The sequence below is a fragment of the Podarcis pityusensis genome (assembly GCF_964106645.2).
Source record: "Podarcis pityusensis genome assembly, chromosome: 3".
NCBI lineage: Eukaryota > Metazoa > Chordata > Lepidosauria > Squamata > Lacertidae > Podarcis > Podarcis pityusensis.
In genome coordinates, this window is record NC_138026.1 from 40,094,633 (window position 1) to 40,114,361 (window position 19,729).

Here is a 19,729-nt window from a genome sequence, read left to right on the forward strand (position 1 = left end):
CCCACATGAACCAACCCAAAACTTGCGCTCATCATCCAAGGCCCTTCATCCTGTGCCTCCTGTGAGGGAGGTTCAGAGGATGTCAGCATACCTTTACAGTGGTGGCTCCCTGCTTCTGAAACTCTTTCTCAAGGGAGGCAATCCTGGCATCATCATTTCTTACTTTTAGGCACCAGACCTTTGTTTTTTAATTTATCTGATGTCTCCCTCAGTAGGCGAGATACTTTAGTTCTGCCTTTTAATTTTTCCTCTGTTTTTAATATATGTAAGTTAAATAATAATCATTACTATTAATAATTTTGCATCTTATGGCAGTGTACACACACAACTGCATGGTGTCAGCATGGATCTTAAATAAAAGAGAGAGTCACATTGCAATCCCGGGCATGTTAACTTTAAGTCATGCTGATTTCAGCAGAGCTTGCTCCTAGAAAAGTAGGTATAGATTGAAGCCTGAGTTATCAAACTTATCTTTTGCATTGATGTAATCTTGAAGGAAGATTTAAAATCTTTTAATGCATATCCTCGCGTTTAATGAAGATGGTGTATGGATTGCCTGCTAGTGGTGACTTACTCCTGGAACTATAAATGTAGTTTTATTTAAATAGACTTTGTTCTGTTAAAATGAAAATGGAACAGAGATGAATTACCTGCCACACTGATGCTCATCTTTAATTTTGAGAGCCGTAAGTTCTGTGTATAGTGAATTGAGCTCCAGGAATTTCCAGCAGGGACCAATAGTATGATTTGTGAAAAACTATTGAGCCTACCTTTTACTTTTCTTGCCCACCAGAGTCAATTCATGTGGGTATTGCCTGGAAAGTGTGGCTTTTAGATAATGAGCCTTCTGTCACTACACAGGTTGCAACAAAAGTAGAAATAAACATTTTTAAAAAGTTTGCTTTCCCTATCCAAAGCTTTATCTAAGTGGATGCAGGGAAACAATTTGTTTGCACAATTATCTGGTATGTTGCATCACAGAAACATCCGTAAACTGTTAGAGCTTCAAATGCAAAAGCTAAGAGCTAATCCACATTGTGTCTTTTTTGTCTATGTGAACAGCCCTAGTCTTTCCTTTTATACACTCACATGGTGAAAAATAATGTCTGAACTAGTGGAATGCAATTAGTAATGAGACATACTTCCTGCTTTCCTGGTTATCTTTCCTGGTGTATTGGCACATGTAGCACATGTAGCACAAAGTTTACTTGGGGTGGAAGGATGTTGCCTGGGCATAATATTTTATATCAAGACTTTGCTGATCATGATGTTGCTTTTAACAAATTATGAAAGCGTTTGATAACCTCTCACCCTAAAAGTGTTTCTAAAAGAGTGGCTGTTGGTGGTATCTACCTGTCACAGAGTTGGACATATGTTTTATGCTAGCATGATAAGGAGATAGTTATTGCTAATCATCAGAGGTTCCCAGCTCCTTTTATTTAGTATTATTTATATAGCGCATTTGTACCACATTCTTCAACCAAAAAGGCTCCCAGAGTGGCTTACATGAAATCAGAACAAGACCCTCCCTAGCTGCAGGCTTAGATTGAAACAAACAAACAAATAACATACAGAGGAAAAGGGACAAGGAGGGAAGATGAAAACCCAGGCACCAAATTATAGACAGCTGCTCGTATATTGACCAGCTTCTTGCATACTGTAGGGTTGCCATATTTCAAAAAAAGTTGTTGAGCATTTTGTTTAGACCCCAAAATTGTTGGGCTTTTTGGTGGAAACCTTTCCCTAAAATAGTCATTTTAAGCTTTTTGACCTGTTTCTGCTGCTTTTTCCAGTGCATTGCCATACACCCAGGTTTTCCCTGTCATTTTGTCAATTTGGCAAAATTTCATCAGATTCCATTTTTACACCTAAAGGCCAGAATATGCTAGGAATTTTCCTGGCGTATGCCAAGCCTAGCATACTTCAGAGGCTGGAGGTGCCTGATGAAATGACTGCCTCTAGATGAGACATGAGGGAAAAGAGGCCCGATGGAGCTGGCTTGCCACAGCAGAGTCAATGGATTGAGCTCTGCTACTCAGCAGACCTGGAGCCACTTGAAACACATTAAATTTCCTAAAATCTCATTCTGTAAAACAGGGCCAGATACTCGGGATTTGCCATACAGCTAATTTTCTGTTTTGCTCTTTAATCTTCTGCAGTTCAGCTGGCAATAATCACAACTTCTAAAAGATTGTCACAGTTCCATAGATCACAGTATAAGATAGTGTCCTTGGGTTGTTGGACAAAATTAATGAACTGTAAAGCAATAAAAGAAGCCTGCGGAATGGAATAGAAGCCAAATGGAAAAGAAAAGGAAGAAAGGTGAAAAGGGTGGCCTGGGGGATGATGATAAGCAAGAAGAATTGAGCTATATAAAAAGAAAGCATTGATAACATGGGCTCTGATTCAGATGACTACAAAAAGGCGTTTCGTTAAGAAAAGCATTTTGTTAAAATTCCCTTGTGTCGAACTACAGTTAGCGTGGCAAGATGCATCTATTTAAAAAAAATAAAATTCTGACAGCTACCTTTCCTGAGATTTACTTTCTATGTTTTGATTATGCATGGAGTAAGACAGTCTTTGTGGGGCCACATGAGGGTTTTTTGTGTGTCATGTTAGCATAAAGTCTGCATAATGATGTGAACCACCCACCCACCTCTCTTCTACCATTAGTATTGGGATACAGATTGTTACTGGCTATTGAATAGATCAATAGAGTGTAACTTGTGAAATGTGGGCCATTTTTACTGAAAATTTATTTCCATTTTGGGATGTTCAGTTTGCCGTAGATATTTATCTGCTTGAGGCAAAATGATTGTCATAGTAGTACATTTATATTTACTGACTGTGATTTATAACTCAATATATGCCTGCCAAAGCAGAACTGGAATAAATATGGAACTTTTGTTTTAATGAGTTTCTTTCCTTTAGTGGGTTTAGCACATGCCTCTGTTCAACTGTTAATGTTCACTCTCCTAAAATGTGTTTTGGGTTATACTTGTTATTTAGTATATAGTTGCAGCTGCAAAAATATATTTGTAATTCAAACCAATATGGTTGGAAATACGGACCTAAACTTAAATTTAACCTAGATAAATTATAACATGCTTGCTTGAAATACCATTAATTCAAAGCATAATGGGAAAAGGACCAGGATAACTCTTAAATAATGAGGGATTCTCATGCACAAAGTGAACCTTTGGAAAGTTTTTGTAGAATTTTTCTGAAACTTAGAAAGATTTTTTCAATATTATATTTTGTTAGAATTTAACCAATAAAAGGAACTTCATTGAAAAAGCGTATCAGACTATGCAACTTATGTTTTATGAACTGGTGTAGTTTCCTTTTTTGTTCCAAAGATACATTAAAGTTTGGATGCATCAGCATTTTCAACAAGTTTATAAACTGAATGATAATTTGGGATCAGAGAGACATATGGATTCTTTAGTATACATTCACATCCTATTTAGTTAGAAAAGATTTTATAAAGTACAGTGCATTGCATCAATAATCTGTAGTTCAGTTCTAGTGTTCTTTTTAATCACTTACTTGGCTTCTGACTGGTTACATGTATGACTTTTATTTAATACAGATTGAATGTGACAGGACATAGCTGTGAAAATGTTCAATAAAATGCCTAAAGTCTTGCACATTCAACATGTCCCAGTTCCAAAAATTAAGGCTTGAAAGCATTTTATTTTGTTTGGCATTGTAAATAAAAACCCACATAAATGGCTTTAAATATGAAATTGTAGGAGTTACTGTTAAATCTGCCAGTTTTAAAAGGTACCATCTCATACTATATACTCATCCTATAAAGAAAAACGAGAACTCTCAGTTTACAATATGCCAGTTGTTTTGTAGAGAATCCATTCATAGATAGCTTCTGAGTAGGGCATTCTTATCTACACATAAATGCTGCATAGTAATGCTATATGGACTTCTTTCCCAGTTTTGGCAAATTCATTGATGACAGATTCTACCAAAACAGCAAATGCTGTTCATTGTTCCTCTTAAAGAGTTCCTTTAGAGGGCAAAAAGATCCAAAAAATACTATATTTAAGTGTATACCTTCCGGACATTAAACATATATGTAGAAATAGACTGCAGTCTTTTTTTGTGAGGTTGAAAATAAATCACTGCATTTATCTTACCAGAATAAAAGTTGATGGAGGATTAATTTTAGAAAGGGTTGGCTTACAGGAAAGTCTTTATTCCAAAGTAGTTGCCAAATTTTAATGTTTCAAACACACACTTGCACAATATGAAAGTAGTTAATGCTTTTATTAATTTTTATAACTATGTAAGGGCATCCTAGAGTATGGAAGTGTTACTTGGTATAATTTCAGTAATTTGCAGTTCACAGAAAAGATGCATTTCATTGACAAAGATTTATTTCATTTGCTCATAAGGGGGAATGACCAAATGTGAATAATGATCTTTCTCTTCAATTAATCACCTAGAGCATCAATCCACACACACACACACACACACACACACACACACACAATTTGTAAGTACCTGGAAACATAGACTACCACATGCAAAACATAACACTGAATTATTAGGAAGCTTTAGTTAACTCTGAAGACATTAATAGGAGCTATTCCATTTTTTTAAAAGTGATACTATGTAATAACACATTATAGCAGGGTTAGCCTATCTGACACTCTAGAGTTGTTGCTAGACTGCAGCTCCCATAGTCCCTGACCATTGATCATATTGCCTCAGGCTTATAGGAGTTGTAGTCCAACAACAGCTGAAGAACACCACATTGACTACCCCTGCATTACAACAATAGTAGCACCATCAACCAATGGTCTGGTTTGCATGTCACTAACCATAGTTAAGCTTAATGTTTAAGTTTAACAGTGAATATGCGGCATGCATAAGGTGATAATCACAGTTGCATTGTTTCTCCCCTACTGGGCAGTTTGGGACCTAGGCTTAGTGTTATATCCAAACCTAGGCTCATGATTTGTTGGGTGGTAAGCAAAGATGTGGGTGGTGCTGTGGGTAAAACCTCAGCACCTAGACTTGCCGATCGTCAGGTCGGCGGTTCGAATCCCCGCGGCGGGGTGCGCTCCCGTTGCTCGGTCCCAGCGCCTGTCAACCTAGCAGTTCGAAAGCACCCCCAGGTGCAAGTAGATAAATAGGGACCGCTTACTAGCGGGAAGGTAAACGGCGTTTCCGTGTGCTGCACTGGCTCGCCGTGACCCAGAAGTGTCTCCGGACAGCGCTGGCCCCCGGCCTCTTAAGTGAGATGGACGCACAACCCTAGAGTCAGACACGATTGGCCCGTACGGGCAGGGGTACCTTTACCTTTACCTTTAAGCAAAGACCAAACCTTACAGCTATAGCTCATGATTTATTTGGGGAAAACAAGCCATGAAGCCAGACTGGCTTAGCATTAAGTTCAAATCTATGACAGTGTGGCAGCTTCAGGAATCGGGGACGAATGAAGTGGCCACAACTATCGCTCTGTTCACCATTCACTTTGTGTTCACCATTAAACCAAAGTTAATCTTAACCATGGTTTAAAGTGACACACAAGCACTGCCGGTAACACAGATTTAAACTTGGCTGTTTTTGGCAAGTTCACCTCAGTGGATTCCATGAGCTGGTTTAATATTATCGAATATTCTCAGAGAGACGAGGCATCCTCATCCAGTGTGGACAAGCAATACAAGTTCTTTGAGGTCAGAGGTCAAGTGACTGAAGCAGTAGCCTGGTTTGCACCACTAGCTTAGTGCGAACGAGGAAACATACAGCTTTCCAGAAAGGAAGTCGCAGCTACTTTGCTCTTCCTCTGGTCATTCTGCTGTGCTGAGCTAAACTATGGTTTGGCTTAGTGTGCCATCTAAACTAGGGCTGTGGTTTAACTCCTAACAAGCCATGAGTTGTAACCACAAGCTGGCAAGGGGAGACATCGTGATCATAAACACTTATTTGAGAGTTTGCATGTTTGCTTGTTTGTACTAAGCCAGGGGTTGGCTTAGCGTGGGTTGGCTTAGCGTGGGTTGGCTTAGCGTGGTGTGTGAACCAGGTCAATGCTTTGTTCAAGTGTTCTGATAAAGTGTTTCTGAGATGCTTCTGTCAATATCAAACAGCAAATATGTCTTCATCATTAGGCTGCAGTTTTGTTTTTAGAAACCATGTCCTTACCTCCTCATACAACTTGGTCAACAACCTCAGTGATAAGTGAATTGTAAAATAATCATATCTGCTGCTGGTAATACTTGCTACCTAATGGTTTATTTACTTTATATAGCAATGCATAATTCTGTGAGTAGTTTTATGGGTACTTAAACTAATTACAGCTTTTGATTAGCTTTTTGTACTTGAAGAGGAGAAAGTTTGAGCAGCAATGGTAATTTCAGTGGTAATAAAATTAGCATTGATTAAGGTTTGACAGGCTGCATTTGTCCAGGTGCTATACACTTGGAATTCCTGGCAAATGAATGCAGAGAGGCTAGTTTATCATGGGAAAAGAAAAGTATTTCAGACTTCTGTTTTCAAGTACAAACAATTCTAAATTTATTTAGAATGCAGCGAGGAAATTGAAGATAAATCTGGACCTGTATACTTCAGTTTGTACACCTGAAATGATACAGTGCTGTGATGTTGGTCTAAAACAGCACAAGATAAATTTCTCAGCTACGGTATTATTTCCTAGGACATTATAGCAGATAAAAGAGTTTTTTCATAGACTGAAGAAAATTATGATAAATGTTCTTAAATCTAATTTATGTGAGCTAGGTCTATTGAAAAAGGAAAATTGCGGAATGTGCAGTTTTTACAAAGGTGTGTATATGATAGAAGGTGAGAGACCACATACAAAGTGTTTAAAAATGCACAAATAACTTCTTAACACATTATAAACATGCAGTTATCGTGCATCTGAAAATGTTTTTTATAGAGTTGGGGAACCTCTAGATCTGCATGAGAGGTGGTGAGAGGGGCTGCAATGGGGAGGGGGAATTGAACTCTGCAACCTTCTACTGTGGAAATATCCACTTGATATGAGTTTTGTTGTACAACAGGTCTGTGTCAAACTCATTGGATTTATTAGACTCGGGAATGATATTCCTGCTGACTTTATTTGAATTGTTAGTTTGCTGTACGCTGAGGGATTGTGGGATAACATACTTTCAATGAATGTGTGGGGATATTAAATTAATGATCAGAATAAAACAAAAAATATTGAAAGTTTACGTTCCAGCTTTGCTCTAGGTGTCAGAAATCAGTTCAGATTAAGAACAAATTTATCCATTACTACTTAAATAAATTTCCCCGTTTTGATAAAGGGGGAATCACTAAGAAAAACCTCTGTAGATTCATAGAACTGCAGAGCTGGAAGGGATCCCAACAATAATCTATTCCAACCTGCTGCGTTGCAGGATTCTAAGCCAAATTCATACACGAGAGATTTCCATGTAGCATGATTCCCACATATAGATAGCAAACTCAATATGATATATTTTGATTAGCCTGGTGCTTCAGGAAGCTTGTTGATGTACTTATCATCAAGCAAATTTGTCACCAATAGGCACCTTAATTAATTAACTATTCCCTGTTGCTTTTTGTTTGTATACACATTTTTCTCTTAGGAATTGAATGTCTCCTAAATAATTGCATATTTAGATACACTTATGAGATTAAAAATGTGCTGTGTGTTGAACTGAACTGGCTGAGACAAACAACACCAGTTTTGCTTGTGTGCATGCTATACTAAGCATTTAGATACTCTATGTCATGTTACACTTTCGGAGTATAAAACCTATAGCCTGTGTTAAGGACAAAGTAGCAATATTTAGGTTAACTTGCAGTGAGCTAAAGGAAATATTTAATGAAAATATTTATCGTGTCAGAATCTACATTACAGGGACCGAGATTAAACTACTTTTTGTGAGAATAGTAGATTAAAGTAAATATTATGTACAATAAGAGTAAAACTGCTTAATTTGTTCTTTTACAAATAAAGGCCCCTGACCTTCTAGCATAGTTTATTTCAAGCATTTAACAAGGTTTATTTAAGACACATGTGCAACGATTCTTACATAGCTAGGGTTTTAACATGAATAGTTTTTTCCTTAGTCCTCAAGATTGTGGTTTTGCCTGACAGTTTCTATTTAATCTTGAATGATGAATTTTATAGTTTGCTGAAGTATGTATGCAACTTTCCTTTAAAAATATTAGTTGATTTAATTAGATTTGTTTGCTTTTTGCAGCACTTTGAATCTTCCTTAAAATGTATTCTTAAACTCTTAGTTTTTAAGTACTTCCTACATTACTTGCAATCAGTTTCAATCTAGTAGTGAATATTAGATGATCACATCCTTGTGTCAGTTTCTCTGTGCATAGCGTTAAGGAATTGTTTTATTTGATTTTCTAATGCTGTTTCACATCCTCTTCACTTCAACATGGATTGTGCATGAAGAGTTGATCACAGTTCAGAATTGTAAAGCCTTTTGAAAATCAGAACATTGAGTTAGATTCACTGTGCTCTCATCTCAGCATGACTAAGTCTGAATCCAACCTGTCAGGTCTTGGTCAGTCCAAAACATGTTATGTTAATGCTCAGGTCTGCCAATACAGGGCTCTAGCACCACTCAAACTGGGATATATACTTTAGGGTAATATTAAACAAGTTCAGTGAAGCAGAGAAGAATGTTCTGTGTGCTTAGTATAGAAAACTTATTAGAGGCAATATAAATCAAGTTAAGTAAACATTTTTTTACGATCACCTCTGTGCTAATATTCAGGTACGTTTTAAAGAGATGTTTCAGCTGCGCAAGTGTTATTTTTGTACTTTGTTTCATACTGAAACCTTTTGGCGGACATGAATTTCTAGGTCTTATATATGACAGGGTTTTGGCTCTGAAATGTTTAGCTCCTAAGTAGGCCACTTTGATCTAGATCATGCCACATTAATATGACATTGCTTATTGATTTACTGCACTGTCATAAATTTAGGATTGTGGGTGCCAATAGATCAACAATTTATAGTTGTTTAACAATTTGAATAATTTCACTATCGATTTCCTCCCCAATAAAATTTTTCTGTTAGCGAGTTCAGTCTTCCTTCCTTTCTCTTGTTGCTTTCTGAAACATCTGCAGTGATTGCATCCTTCCTGTAGAAAAGTGGTCAAAACTAAATAAATGCATATGTTGCTGCATATCTTTAAAATATTTGAGCAAAAGGTTCAGATCACTTAGAAGCTGTCAGGAACTGACTGTACTTGCCAATGTATTTGCTTTTGACCTAAATATCCACTTAATTTCCAAAGGTTTGGAAACTGTACCTAAAGCTTTGTTTAAGCGTTTCAAAAAGTATTTTGCTCCAGAAGTCGGCTATTTGAGACTGAATTCAGATGTTCACCTCCATGTGTTTAGTCAGATTGATTTTAACTGTAATGAAATGTATATAACGGGGCAGCAGATTCCCGCCTGGGATTTTATTTTTTGTCATAAATTAAAGAAAAAGAGAACCCCAGATTTCAGCTCTGAACAAAACTGCAACTCAGCGCTAACAGGTTTTCCTCATTGCTAGAGGTTCCTGTTCATTGCATTCTTCTAAAATAGTATAATAGCTAAGGGTACATCGGCATTTCATTTGGTGGGATATGCAAAACTTAATTTATTGTGCACGTAGCTAACTATTTTCACATGTTCAAGTTAATACTATAAAATCATACCACAATTTCTTTTAGAATTTAAAAGCTTTTACATTTTAAATAATCATGTGTAACGTGTTAGACATCTTGAAGTCAAATCCCATGTAACATATATACTATTGGTATAAATAGCACCTACTGAGTTGATAGAGTGATCCCTTATTTTCTTAACAATAATTTTCTTCTATATCTGAAACTAAAAAATAATAATAAATGATCAAAGCTTAACAATTATATTTTCCTGCATTGTAGAACAGATGTGTTTGGATGGAAAGTAACTTGATAAACAATCATGACATTGACATTGACATTAGAAGCTCTTGTTTTCAGAGATTGAAAATTTGATGAAGCATTGAAGCTAATAATAGGAGCAAAAATCTGTTTTTCATGAATAAATGCTTATAGTAAGAATACAGGATTCCCCAGGAAAAATAATAATTAAAACAAAGAAAAACAAAGACAGATTTAAATAACTCCCAAAGTAGCTTCGTTTTTTCCATTTCTACTTGCCATATCATTTAAAAGTACAGCTATATTTTATAAATAAATACAATTTGGTATGAAATATATAAAGATGCAAGCTTTCAGAAATATATCCTTCATTATATGCAGTGCATCTTACACAAATGTAAAGAAAAGTTAAACAATAGATCAAAGAAATGCATACAAGTAACTTCAGTGAGATCTGTTTTAAAATGTTACTGCAGGCATTCAGATGTACCTGAAAGTTAATCTTTTTGAACTTTTAGTTTTACTTTAAATAATCACCTTAATTCAAGTCGGAAATTTTATAATTTATTGCAGCAGGACAGCTGAAGTATAGCATCAGTACAATCCAAAAGGAATACAAGAAACAGCTTGTGTGTATGAGAATCCAAGGACAACTCAGATGGTGATCTTAAAAAAAGAAAATAATTTGAAAGTTCCATGCTTTTATTGGAAAGCTGAAATGTATGAATCCTAAAGTATTTGAAGATTGGCCACTCATCCAAACACAGCCCAACTTTTACTGTTCAGTATTATCACACAAAGGAGCGATCTACAAGCCCAAGTTTCTGCAATTAATTCCTGGAAGGCCCCTTGGGTGGCTAGCACTGAATGGTGTATTGTTTAAAAAAGGCTAGTATCAGATTTCATTTAAGAAATGTGTGTGTCTGAATGCCATAAGTCTGCTTGTGTAAAAAGATAGATCTCGCTACAAACACACTTGGTTTTAAAATGCATTTAAACATAGATAAAATCTTTATGCCACTGTCTGTAGGGTGGTATTAAATTGGTTGTTCTCTTATAACATGTTTGTAAACTGTCAGGATTAAATATGATCTCTTCATCCTAAGATTTTTCATATTGAATAGATTATCTACACACATAGAGCATGGGAAGTTGATAGTTTGGGATACTTTTTCTTGGGGATTTTTTTTCAGCTGCAACTCATCAGAACTCAATTCTGGCATCTCTCCGGTGGGCGCCATTGCCATTATACGAGGAAAAGGCAGGCGTTCTTAGTGAGTTGTGCCACCTCTTTTTCTAGAAAAACAGCACTGCCTTTTTTCTTTTGCGTATTTAAAACAGGTGGCTGAGTGGCACTCGCAAATCATACCACATCAGCTAATACAGTGGAAGTCTTTTCCTTCCATGATAAATTATAATAATAATAAATTTTTATTTGTACCCTGCCCTGCCCTGCCCTGCCCGGCCGGAGTTGGGCTCAGAGTGGCTAACATCATATAAATAATACAATATACATAAAAGCAAACAATCAATTAAAATGCATCCCAAAATTAATTTAAATAATGTACCTGTCCTCCCAAACTCCTGTGTTTCAGCAGCAGTAGTCTGACATGCAGGTGTTCTAAATTACTGAGGAAATGGGAACAGGAAGATATGTGTTATAGGACATAGGAGGATAGGATGTAGGAGGGAGGGAGGGAGTGCTGCTGCGTTTGCGTTTGCAGCAACCAGCTTTGTTGCAGTCAATAATAACATGTCACTTGAGGTTGCCTAAGTGATGGTAAGTTGCATGAGACTACCCAGTGATCTTATGGTAGAAGCAATAATTCCTGGATCTTTGGGATTTTCTGGATCACAGCTCAATTTCTTAGATAGCAATCCTTAATCCCACTTAATTAATGGATAACCCCATTAATTCGCTGGGACTTGATACTATATAGACATGGTTGGGATTGTGCTATTAGCTACTAATCTTCATCAGTGATCCAACTGTCATTGTTAGTGTGGAGTCTCAATTTTAAAAACATCATTAGCAGAACAAATCGTGAAGCATTGGATCCCAAGTTATATTGGAAAGAACTGACTCAGAGTGTTAACATATGGTGGTGCTGCATTCTATCAGCAAATATTAATACTTCAGATTTTAATACATTCTGTTTTCATCATAACATTTAAAATTACAAGTAGCAATTTTCTTTCTAATTTCATTTCACTTTGTCAGCAGAACTGCGGCTTTACCAAGGGTTTCACACTGAGGATTTTACAGTACAAGAAAATGAAAAGCTAAAACAAGCTTTTCCACTCTCATCCAAAAACCCTTATTGAATAGATTTATTGTCTGAAGGGTGAAAGTAATTAGTTAAAGAAAATCTACAACACAGTACATAATGTTAGAAGCTCTTTTTTTTATAGGAAAAAAGTGTTGGTAAAAATATCTAGGAAAAATGTAACCCAGAAGTCATCTGTAGAGTGGTTGGATTAATGCTAAGCAGGGATGGCAATAACTTAAATAGATTAAGAAAAACGCTAACGTGGAAATGCAAGAAAGATAGAAAGAAAGAAAGAGAAGAAGGAAGGAAGGGGGAAAGTAAGAGGAAGAGGAAAAGGAAAAGGAAAGATTTATTCTGTATAAAGTTCAAAGGAAGTGCTCACCTTGTGTGATTTATCGTAAGGCCATGTTTCACATGAAGGCTGGAAATATGATGCGCTGATCCTTACAAGTCAATTGTGCTGACCTTCAAAGGGATCGGAGTATATGGTGCAACCCACACCAAAGAAATGGTGCCGTTTACAAACCCATGTACCATGGTACTTCCATTTCCCCAGTATTACTTTAAGTCAGGGGTCAGCAAACGTTTTCAGCAGGGGGCCAGGCCACTGTCCGTCAGACCTTGTGTGGGGCTGGACTATATTTTGAAAAAATAAATAAATGAACGAATTCCTATGCCCCACAAATATCCCAGAGATGCATTTTAAATAAAAGGACGCATTCTACTCCTGTAAAAAGATGCTGATTCCCGTACTGTCTGCAAGCCGGATTTAGAAGGCGATTGGGCCGGATCCGGCCCCTGGGCCTTAGTTTGCCTACCCATGCTTTAAGTGATGTGCTGATAGAATAAATCTTTTGTGTAAACAACCCCCGAGAGCATATCGTACAAGAGAGGCCCTAGCACCTTAGCTACGTCTACTGGTGTGGATGCATGCTTGTGCCCCTCACAGCAGGCACCTACAGTACAGCATGGAAAATTTTAAGTCATGGCTTCCAGCTTCACAGTTGCTGCTGCCAGAGAAGTCTGCCTGAGGGACGTTATCATAGGAAGGCCCTCAACTCTAGAACTGGCCCTGGTGCTATAGCAATGAAAAAGGGCACATTTGGTGTTAGGAATTTAATGGTTTGGGATTTAGATACGCTGTGCTAAAGAAAAGATACAAAGCAGAGATCTTTGTGAGTTTGGTTTTCATTTGCCATTTTCTTCTTTAATATGCTTGTTGTGCATTATGCTACTTAGAGAACTTGACTGCTACACCCAGTACATTGAACAATGTTGTTCACAGCTAGATGTTTGTGTTTCTAGTTTTATTACTTCTAGGCAATAAAATGCTTTGCGATTATTTTTCAGTCAGTTGTAATCAACTGTATCCCCAAACCCAGCTCATTCAAATGTTCACTTAGTAACATGGTCATCTCATGGGACTCTTCCACCTCAGAATGCATATGGCAATTGCTTTTTTTGAAAGCATTTATGTGTGAAAATCTTCCTGTAAGTGGAAAATGGAAAGCTTATTGGCCAGGAAGAAAGCTCAGCTAGCAGTTTAGTTTATTCATGTATTTGAATTATTTACTTAAATAATGTAATGTATTATTTTTTTTACCTATTTTGTTCATTCCTCCATAAAATCTTGAGGACTTATGGTTTCTTAGATAATGGGAGCAGCATGGGTTTGAATAGCTGACACATTTAAAGCTAATACTAAACATGTCAATGGTAACTGATGAATTTTGATAAGTTTTTTTTAACTATTAGATTCAAAGTGCTGGTGTTGACCTATAAAACCTAACATTTTCATTTCCTTTTTTAACTTTTTCTTTCTTTTGTCTGTGTCCTATTGGTTCTTCCCTGAACAGAACATTGAAGTTTAAGACATCACTGAGACAGTAAATTTATTTTGGGCAAGAGACTTCTTCCTTGCCTTGGCCTTGTTTCCTTTTGGATTTAAAAAACCAAATATTCCTTTTTAACTTGAGAGTTTTAAAACATAGCTGATATTCAGTAGTGACAGCTGGGAGATGCAAACAAGTATTGCCAGTGGGGTTGACGAAAGCGATGTCTTGCTTTCTACTATTTTTCAAGGCACAGAGATTATTCTGCTCTTCTGGTACATAAATTGGAAGTGAAAGGAGAAAGTGGGAAGGCCAAATCTCTTCCATTGACTGATAATAGCTGGTTTTTAGACTGCTATATACCTGAGTGTCCCTTAGACATTTTCATACCTGTTAATCACTGAGAAGTTGTTGTGTATCTGGGAAACATTTAAATGATCCAGCCATGTGTGCAGGGGGAAATCACATGAGTCTTTTTCAGTAACATGAATCCTTGAGGGGAGTTGAGCTTTGAGAAGGACTCTCATGGCCTGGCTATAAAAGTCTTGCAGTTTCTTCATGCTGGTACTGGTACTGAGTTAACTTGCCTCTTTTCTTAGTGCAAGATCAGGAGTCATAGTCCTGAACTCTTGCCAAAAACTCTGGGCTAGTACTTTCAGAACTGTCCAGGGTCCTGAACCTGCCTTCTCCAGAACATTACTGGCTTGTGACCTGTCACCTAAGCTGTCACCTTGGGATAATGGAATTCTTAGAGGATCAGGACGACCCTTAATTGTGTTCTTTAAATTCCAAGACTCTCATCCAAGCATAGTTTAATGAGTGTTAAAATGTCAAGAATATCCTTTAAAGCTATTGGCATTATTCACTTTCTTCTATCTTTTCATTAACAGGAGGAATGTTTCTTGAACCTAGAAGCGCCTATTTCAAGAGTGTGTGGTTATGACACTCCATTTCCTCACATATTTGAGCCATTCTATATCCCAGACAAATGGAAATGCTATGATGCACTTCGGAAAATGATTAATTATTGATCATGCAGGTAAGTGGGGGGTGGAGAAGATATATTTAGATAGTTTGGAATTAGTTTTAAAATGTTCAGATAAAATTCTAAGATTTTTTTAAAAAACTACATAAGCCCTTGCCTGCAATCCCAAACATGTGTTCTAGGGAGCAAATATAATTGAATTCTGCAGGATGAATTCTTATTAAACATATATATGATTGTGCTACCGTTGAGCAAAGTCACCATATAAATCTGAGTGGCATGGCAGCAGATATTTTTACTTGTTCAGGGTTGCTACAGTTTGGCAAGGGATTAGACAACCATTCATTGATGCTTAAAACACGTATTTCGCTATAAGATGTGGATAGAAACAATTTATTTTCAAAAATAACCTTTTTTTGGGTAGTTTTCCTGATGTAAGACTAAGTGGTTGTTTGGATCTGCACAGAGAGAAAACTAAAACAAGCACTGCAAGCCAGACTGTCCTACAGTTTTCATGGTCTGACTGCTCACTTTAGAGCTATTTTTTAAGGTTGTTGGTATCAGTCTGTCTCGAGAGACAATGGAGGTGACGACTTCTGGGGTGAAGACAAACCTCTGCATTAGCAGCACCCAAATAACCTCCCTAGGGCACAAGCCTGGGTGGTGTATATGGAGGTTCTGGATGACAAGATACCCCCCCTTCAGCCTCATTGATGTATTCCAAAGGAAATCAGAGCAATACATTTGAAGGGTTGTGGGGCTCTATCAAGTGGCATAAGAAAGAGCACAGAGCACTGCAGTGGAAAGGTTAAATTAACGAAAATCTTGCCCTGCTCTCTTACTCCTGTGGGAACCTCTGCTGGATCTTGGTTCCCTCTGCAAAGGGAAGAAGACTTTCCCATTCATAGAGGGCTAGTTAGGATCCAAGCCACAGTTTTGTATACTTGCAAAATCTGATTGATATCTTTAACATTTCAGTTAGTACTAAGTACCTAACTGCCTGATATAATACATTCCTATTTAGTTAATTGGTGCAGTGATTTTTATCTTAATTACCTATTTGTTTGACCTTTACTGCTGCTAGAGCTTTGGGGAGTGGGAAGTAAGTTTAAAAATATGCAGACCAAACTGGCAACTTCTCCGCCTCCCCAATTCCCATTAAAAGCTTTTTCTTTCATTCCAAGTGCCAGTACAAATAAAAAGGGGTTTATAATGTTTTGCAAGTATGCTCATAACACAGGAAATTCAGTACTTGTGGGAGGCTACTAATAATTACTCTTTCTTTGTCTTTTCTATATCCAAATTGAGTAAAATGACCAAGAGCTTACTGAATATATGAGACTTCAGGGCCACTTCAGACATGAAATTTCATACATGAAGGTTGCCTGTGTAAATAGAAGCAAACATTTCTAGATCATGTGCTTTATTTGCATTCTAACCGCAGTATTTCCCTTTGCAATCATAACAGGACACTAAAGTGAGGTTATGTGATGATGTTATGTCTTGCCAGAAAAAAATATCATTAAACATGGTATAACAATCAAGGCAACCGAATTATAAGACTAGGGTTATGTTTATGCCATTTCCACATGCACGCTGTGTTCCATAGTAGTAGCAATTAATAATGGGCCATGCAAGCCTAGCACCGTACAAATTATTATTTTTAAATTTATCTGACAAGAAGCTTACAATTCAGTGAAAATTGCAACATTAGTGTGTGTGTGTGTGTGTGTGAGAGAGAGAGAAGTAAAAGAGGGATGAAAGTAACAGAAAGGACTGACTGCCAAAGCGCATACATGCTTTCTGAAAGAGGTCTTTTTAATGTATTTCTTTAAAGTCTAAATTGAATTAGAGTATATTTCAACAAACGGAACATTCCAAATGGAATGATGAAAGGAAATGCATGAAATGCATGAACGTAAGAAGAGTTTTGCAGGATCAGACCAAAGTCCCATCTAGTCCACTGATGATCCAGATGCCCATAGGAAGGCTATGAGTAGGATATGAGCACAACAGCATTCTCCAGCTCCTTATTCCAGCCTGTTGCTGTTCTGCTGGATCAAACATATTAACTAGTAGCCATTGATAGCTTTACCATCCATGAATCTCTAAAAAGTGCATAGGATTGTAACCTTCAATGCCTAAAAGTGTGCATATTGAAATTCTGCATAAACATTTTCTACTTGTTTGTAATACGTTCTCTTTTTCCCCCCAGAAACAACCTCTGTTAGACATTCTCTGCTTCTACAAAGGTGAGAAGAACGAGAAGAAAAAGCAGTTGCTGTTGGTGGAACTATTAACATAAAATTGAGATCTTTCAAAAATTGTAGAGGAGAACTAAGTGAGATTATTTTCTCAAATGCATTGATTTGGATACTCATCTTGGCTATTCATCAAAAGCTCAACATTTCTGCCAGCTGTGCATTCAAGAATGGGCAGGTGATTGCCGTGAAACATTGGCTGTGATTTGCTTTCCCCGCTCCCCATTCTGAATGTGACAAAACTTCTAAAATGTTTTACCCTATAAATGATGTATTGGGTTCCACACAATGAAGATAGAGGGTTGTATCCAATATTGCTGTTCCACTAGCACAAAAGACTTCTGTTTGTGCAATAGAATTTACTCCTCCTCTCCCCTTTAGCTCCTTGTGCACCCTCAAAATCTCCAGAGGGTTGGGGGTCCTTTGGCGCAGATTTGCAGGAAGATGAGAGGAAGTGGGATTCTCATAGCGGACCATTGCCCACACATCATTAGATACAGCCCACTAATCAGGAAGCATTTGATATGCTTTTTTGTGTGCCTTACTAGATAGATCTTTTTACTTTGATTTCACAACAGACTTATTTGTGTTTCAACTAAAACTGGCAGTGGTTTTACACTTGGACATTTTCTTTTATTTATTTTTAGATCTCATTATATCAGTGGCATAAACTGTCAGTTCTTTGAAAAAGCCAGGTGTCCTAAAGTTAGAATCAAAAGCTACTCTTTAATCCAAAATTAAAAACAAACATAATTCTCAAATCAGTTTGCTTGCTCAAGGCTTTTGTTAAAAAACGTGGGTTGGCAGAACTGATGAAGAAGCATCTGCTGCCATGGAGTTATGAAAATATATAATTAATACCAGTAATTTCACAGAAACACTCCTGTGAGTCTGAGACTCATTAGGTATTTCTACACTTGAGTATGAAAGTTAGATATTGCATTATGATTCTATTTTGAATGCAAAGCAAAAATGTTAACCTTGAATATAATAACTGTATCATTAGAGAAAAATGTGCATTTTTCTAAATGGGTTTATCTCAGCACCCCAAAGCATTGCATTTACTTACTAACACATTGTGTAGACTAAGATAACCTTTTACATTTTTAATGCATTTTAAAACAGGATTAGATTCATAACATGGATGGTTGGAATTCTTCAGTTTCTGTGCTGCTCTCACAGCCTTGTCTAGATGGCAGTGTGCACCTATTCAACCTGGATAAATGCCTTTAAAAGTGTTTACCATACAAAAACAGATACTTGTAAATGTGAAAATTGTACATGCTTTTTGCCAAAATGCAGCACATGACAATGAAATCCTCAGTTAAAAAGTCACAAATGAAATGTATCTTCATTAGTATCGGGCATATGATACCCTGGACCTCTAAGCATTTTGAAAGGTAACATTTTTATGTAAGTTAACATAAGGAATGTTTATGTTAACTATGTTTAAACATTAGCTTTTAAAATAAAATGTAAGATTGTTTGTGCTAGTTTGTGCTTTTTCATTTACAAATTGTATTACAGGCCTACAGTTTGAAAGATAAAAACATAGTTTGCTGCAAGTAATAATCTATTCTGATTCCTGAATGCAGGCCAGCATAGAAAGAAGTATGCAACTGTACGAATGCATATATTTATTCTGAAATTAGAATTGGTTTGGCTATGCCTGCTTACCTAATCAAATTTAGTTACTGATAGAAATGCAGTTTCTTGAGACATCTGTTGCTTTTTGCTTTTGTAAGGGTCTGAACTAAGTTGTTCATAAAGTAATAATGAGTTCAAAATGAGCAAATACTTCTCCCATTCTGCCTGTATATATCTTTAGGAAAGGCTAATGAGAAGATGTTCCATTGCTTGATGGAAGCTTTAAAGTACCCAATAGCCTTGTGAATAACATTAATATGTGAGTACATCCTCTAACAAGCTGAAGTGCTCATGTTTAAAAAGACAACTGGATGTCTCTGTATGATTTCATCGCTCCATGAAAGCTAGCTGTGGGATGCTACGAAAGACATCCAAAATTCATGTTCTTTTAAAAAGAAAACCTGTTAAAAATACTGCCTCTCTTTTTACCACAGTCAAGTACCACAAGCGTGCAAAACTCATTCTGTGTATTGGCAGGTGTGTTTTTTTAATAGAAAAAATGTTGTTTACAAATCCATCACAATTTGTACAAACAGATTTTACGAAACAAATGTTTAAGGAGAAAGAACGAAAAGGCTAACACATATATATTCATGTTCCTTATAGCTTATCAAGTCTGCAACTGGAAAGCTGCATATCAAAGAAAAAAAGTCAGAAATACTCCATTTCAAAATAAATTTCTTGGCATTTAGTGACTGCGCAAGTTATTCCCTTACAAGCAGGTTATTGGCTTTGTCGCTTAAAGCCTTGGCTACAAACAGATATTTTGAATAAATCTCCACCTCCATTGTAGTTTCCATATGGTTTCTATAAGTCATGGCATGGA

The 19,729-nt window shown here is 36.8% G+C and overlaps 1 protein-coding gene across 3 annotated transcripts in view; it reads left to right on the forward strand.

Moving 5' to 3' along the window:
* Positions 1 to 18,742, forward strand: part of BCKDHB (branched chain keto acid dehydrogenase E1 subunit beta) — a 40,076-nt gene extending 21,334 nt beyond the window's left edge. For 2 of the 3 annotated variants that reach the window (XM_080998867.1, XM_080998868.1), the window contains exons 10-11: positions 14,901 to 15,049; positions 17,211 to 18,742. In XM_080998867.1, coding sequence (XP_080854993.1) covers positions 14,901 to 15,041 — 141 coding nt within the window. In that variant the 3' untranslated portion in view covers positions 15,042 to 15,049; positions 17,211 to 18,742. Of the gene's footprint in view, positions 1 to 2,159; positions 3,300 to 14,900; positions 15,050 to 17,210 lie in introns of those variants that run through there. The other variant, XM_080998869.1, reaches the window with a different exon arrangement.
* Positions 18,743 to 19,729: the final 987 nt, after the last annotated feature.